This window comes from Montipora capricornis, chromosome 14, assembly GCF_036669925.1.
Source record: "Montipora capricornis isolate CH-2021 chromosome 14, ASM3666992v2, whole genome shotgun sequence".
Lineage (NCBI taxonomy): Eukaryota > Metazoa > Cnidaria > Anthozoa > Scleractinia > Acroporidae > Montipora > Montipora capricornis.
The window spans coordinates 36,985,786-36,990,638 of NC_090896.1; the positions used below are offsets into that span (position 1 = coordinate 36,985,786).

The following is a 4,853-nucleotide window of genomic DNA, read 5'->3' on the forward strand; positions in this document are numbered from 1 at the left end:
GGCCCTCAGTGCGCACCTTTACCGCCCTCCCCCCATCAATGCTCCATTTTAAATTTACTGGATGGCAATCAAAGCTTAGCAGCAACATGGATCAGAGGAAAGTTGAAACAGACATATTGATCCAATGAGACCGGAGATAGAAATGGCGACCTCCAGCACAGAATTTAAAGGCTGTGCACTAAACTGACTTGAGCGTATTGCCTCTATCTATGGAGGGAGAGATGCAATTTCCTACTGCATGCATGGTTGTATAATTCTCCTGGTCTCCCTTTTTTTCTAAGTTGCAAGGTTTTTTTTTTATTCTTTATTGTGTATGCTATATACCATGACCAAATTTTTTTTTTTTTCTAAATATAAGTACTGTACACGTTTTGGCTAGGTAAGAATTAAGGCTAACACTTCTATGGCAACTATACGCAACCGTGCAACCACATCGTGTAATATTATTAATACCAATAAACTTGAATGCTTTCATTAACAACGAATCTTGTAACTGTTTAATAGCTTGAAACAAAGCTGACAATAAAACAAAGAATGAACAAATGAAAATTCAATAGTCTATAACAGGCTGAAACCGGTGCACAGTACCATAAATTTTTCACACAGTCTGACCTGACTAAATTACCTCTGCAAAACTCTGGAGTGTCACTATCACTATTGAGTGCATCAGCAAAATGTAGCTCAGCTCCATGATAAAAGATAACTTCCCCATCCACTGGCAAACTCTGCAGGAAATATGTGCATTTTAGAAAGAATACCAAAGCTACGGAAATTGTGTACATTAAGGTGAAAGCAACTGCTACATACTTTAACTCTTAATTTGCTTTGCTTTAGAAGATTTTAGATTAGAGAACTGAATGGGGCATTAAAACTGACTATGGTTAGAAAGGGAAAAAGTGCAAACCAGATTATAGAGGGAGGGAGGAAGAAACCAATTTGAAAGAATGGATGACAACAAGTGAAGGTTTAGACTATCACAACCTTTTTGATGGAGGTAACATGTCATAAGTGCTGCAGCTTAATTGTTATACATTGTGATCTAAAAAAGTGAGAAAACATGAAAACAGCCAAGCAAAGTCATCGCATACAGTGTAGTGATTATCATCCTGGTTGTTTAAAATCCGATTAACTTAATCCAGGATTAGCGTATACTTTTGTTTCATGTTTTTACTTTTTTGGTGAAAGTTCCGTTTGCTTTTTTGTTTTTCAAGATTTCCTTCTTCTTATGTAAAGTTTTGCGGAAATTATATCAGTGTTGAACAGCATTTGGGAGTAGAGAGATAAACTCCTTGATTAACTTTTAATCTGGGATTAGCGTTAATCAGAATGGAACAACCTGAGGGCCTGGTACGTAGGCAGCAATGAATAAATTTCCCAAGGCAGCAACAAAAGACAAACACAAAAAGACAGTATTAAAGAAGGGGAGAAATAAATAAATAAATATTAAATAAATAAGGGGAATGAAGAAGAAATCTGGGAAAACCCTTTAGCAAAATATCAGAGAAAAGTAGCAAAATTGAGGCAGGAGAGAGGAAGGAGAAATCAGTCTAGTACCCCGTATGGGGGGTGGGGGTTTGCATTTGCATATTGTTGAGTGGGAGCCTGTGTGAGTGAACCAAAAGAGAACTGCTCTTCAGCCACTGTCACTCTTTCTTAGATATAGTGACAAAACATCAGTTCATTTTCTGATGATTCCCCAACTCACCAAAGATTTGAGAGTATGGACTGATCTCACAGATACTGCTAATGCCTTGCCCTATGTTTGAAAGGACAAAAAAAAGAGTTAATATGATCCACTACCTCCTTTACAACGACTGCAGGTGTCTACATTGGTTGAGCATCAGACTTTCATGTGGGAGATAACGCTAAAAACCCTGGTCAAATCAAAACTCTGGGTCTTTAAATAACTCAGGAAAGGGTGCTTCCTTTCTAGTCTCATTTGAAAATGGTTTCAATTAAGTCTTTCAAGTCTCCAAGTCTTTGAATCTTCATTAGTCTTTTCAAAGGCCCCCAGTGTACGTTGCCTGTCTCTGTCTCCGACTTCATCTTTCACATTCACGCGTGCATGGGTTAGGTGGGTGGGATCAAATCATATAATGGACTGATAGCGGCTGGCAATGGTGCTTTAATGTACAGGCTGATGTCGGATCTCGCTTCAGAAAAATACTAGCCGCCATGACAAAGTATGTGCGTCATGTACCGTAAATACATTACCATTACCATTACCCGTACCATTAATTACTACAATAATAACTTTTTGCAGGTAAATTGCCACGTTAATTTCCACAACTTTGGTCCTAGATGTAAAATGGGACAACCCTGTCCGCTAAACTTGTTTAACGGTTAAGGAATAGCATTTTGACTGGGTCTAGGTTTACACCTGAACTTAAACGTCAGATCATTATGCTGAGTTCACAACCTACCTGATTCAGTTGTACATGATCACTACTGCATGGAACTCTCCTTTTATCCCAGTTTGCTGTATTACCGTAGTTAGTATTTGGAAGCCATACTTTGGTGACTGTGGCACATTGTTCACCTGGCCAAGGGAATGATACACATCACCAATAATGTGTTTTCTATTACCAACTTGGGACAGAATAAAGTTAATAAAGAGTTATGCAACTCTTATCAGCACCTGCCCCTCTCCCCCCTCCTCCTCACCCAAACCTATATAGAGGATACCCCCCACCTTTCGTTGCCACTATTTAAAAAATAATTAAGGGCGGTGCCTACTATTGTTATTGCGCATACGTTTTGCGCATCTCGAGATACTCAGATTTCCTATCGGCGGTGCTTATTAATACAGGGATATTTTTGCGCCGTTCAAAACTATGCAGAGAAAGCAGAACTAATAGCAAGTGCTCTTGGTATCTAAAAAGGAAATTGGGGGTAACCATGGATTTTTCAGAGACAATTAAGCTTTCATTTGGAAAAGAATGCCATAGATTGCTTTGCAGTTTAATAACGCTTTTTACAAATATTGTTGAATAATTATCTTCGAAAAATGTGTGGTTACCCCCAACTTTCTTTTTGGATTTCAATAATACTTGTCAAGATCTGCTTTTCCCGCTTACTCAGTAAACTGCGCAAAAGTACCTTTGAATTAGTAGGCACCGTCCTTAATTCACGAAGGCTTAGTTTTCTCCACAAAAGTTTTCTGCAGTGGGGGGAGGGGGTGTGGCTTAAAGTTCAAACAACGTATTGCATGTTTGCACATAGCAAAGAAATATATCAAATTATTATGCTTTGTCTTAAAATACTGATGTCAAATTACTGTTTTATATTCAGTCTTTTTTTTCCAACCAAAGTCATCTCTGCTGGGCACATTTAATAATAAAAAAATGTGACATTCAAAATATTGCTACAAATCAAGGAATTTATAATTTTATAAATATGCTAATGGCCCAATAATGTACCAGTCAAATTGAAGCTTCAACATCCCCCCCCCCCCCCCACTTCTTGGGCATACCCCGGGCATTTTACTTCTTTTCCTGCCCGGGGGGACGGAATTTGATCATTGTAGTGTTCCCGGGGGCAGGGCATTTGATCACCACTCATAGGAGGTGGGGAATTTGATTGCTAGCCTCGATTTCATGTTGTCCTTTCCATGTCATGTATTCTCTAAGTGTTTCTCTACTAGCAGAACATCGGTCTAGTGTAATACTTACATGCAGTTGATCCACATAGATCTAACCTTACTTTTATATTAGAGGTTTCTTGATAATAACTTGACATCAAAATTTGTCAGCTTTGTCATTGGTTCTCTGTGGATATTTATATCTGTTACCTGTCCTCCTTGTGCCTCATGCCATGTAGGGCCCTGTTTCTCCTTGGTGTTGCCTATTAAACCACCTTTACATACACAGCTTCAGAAGCATAATAGAAGCTACTGAAAAGTTAAAACGGTAATCTGGTAATTTTCCCAGGGGTGGGGGGAATTTGATCACCTGAAATGGACCTATGATGAACTAAAAAATTCCAAAAATTCAAATGCCCGGGGGGTTGCCCGGGGGGGGGGGAGGATGTTGAAGCTTCAATTTGACTGGTACATTAAAACTTAAATTAAAGATGAGTTTAAAATAGAGAAAGAAATCATGCATGCTAATCACACAGGAAATAGGAAGATCAAACTTGTCTTCACGATCGCGACTTGGAGCTACCCCAGTCATTAGGCTTTAGAGCTGTATAAAGCTGGCTCTTTCGCGATCCTCACCACATCCGGCCATATCTTGCGACTGGGACGACCGATCTTACATGTAGCTATTCTCATGCAAATTTTGGAGGGTCTAGGTTATTTGGAGCATAAATAATGTGATAATTTCTAAAATAATCCAGTAAATATTACCGAGCAAAACACAGATTAACAGCATTGCAAGGATTTTTCCCATCCTGGATTTCAAGCCGGATTTCAAGCTGCGATAGAAGACCCAAGCTCTCAGAGGCAAACTGTCATGTCAGGGAGTGAGTTGAATTGTGGGACACGAGAACCCGGAAGGGGCAGGCCGTTCTGTTTTAGGTCGGTCGGTGTAAAAACAACGAACAGAAAATCAGAAGCAATCCAAAAAAGCTGCAAAAAGAGTTTAGTGGCAGTGAGCGGAAAGGAGTAGGAGACGTATTTCCCACCAGGCCTTCCTTGTGGAAGAGTGGCGAAACGTAGATACTTTTCGTCTTTGGCCAACGAAGCTTGATTAGAAATAGAAGGTAAACTGCGGTGACAAACGTGAGGCTAAACAAGCGCAAAACTGAAAGAAATTTTTAGTGATTTAACTTTTCCTATGTCTCAACATACATCTTCAGAAGTAACCGTTTTCTATTTTTTTTTTAATATATAACTGTAATTTGAGTGGCTT

The 4,853-nt window shown here is 39.2% G+C and overlaps 1 protein-coding gene across 1 annotated transcript in view; it reads right to left on the reverse strand.

Moving 5' to 3' along the window:
- Positions 1-4,450, reverse strand: part of LOC138032375 (protein amnionless-like) — a 25,412-nt gene extending 20,962 nt beyond the window's left edge. The window contains exons 1-4 of the mRNA XM_068880042.1: positions 4,349-4,450; positions 2,424-2,539; positions 1,706-1,756; positions 626-725 (exon numbers count right to left, since the gene is read on the reverse strand). Coding sequence (XP_068736143.1) covers positions 626-725; positions 1,706-1,756; positions 2,424-2,539; positions 4,349-4,391 — 310 coding nt within the window. The 5' untranslated portion in view covers positions 4,392-4,450. The remainder of the gene's footprint in view (positions 1-625; positions 726-1,705; positions 1,757-2,423; positions 2,540-4,348) is intronic.
- Positions 4,451-4,853: the final 403 nt, after the last annotated feature.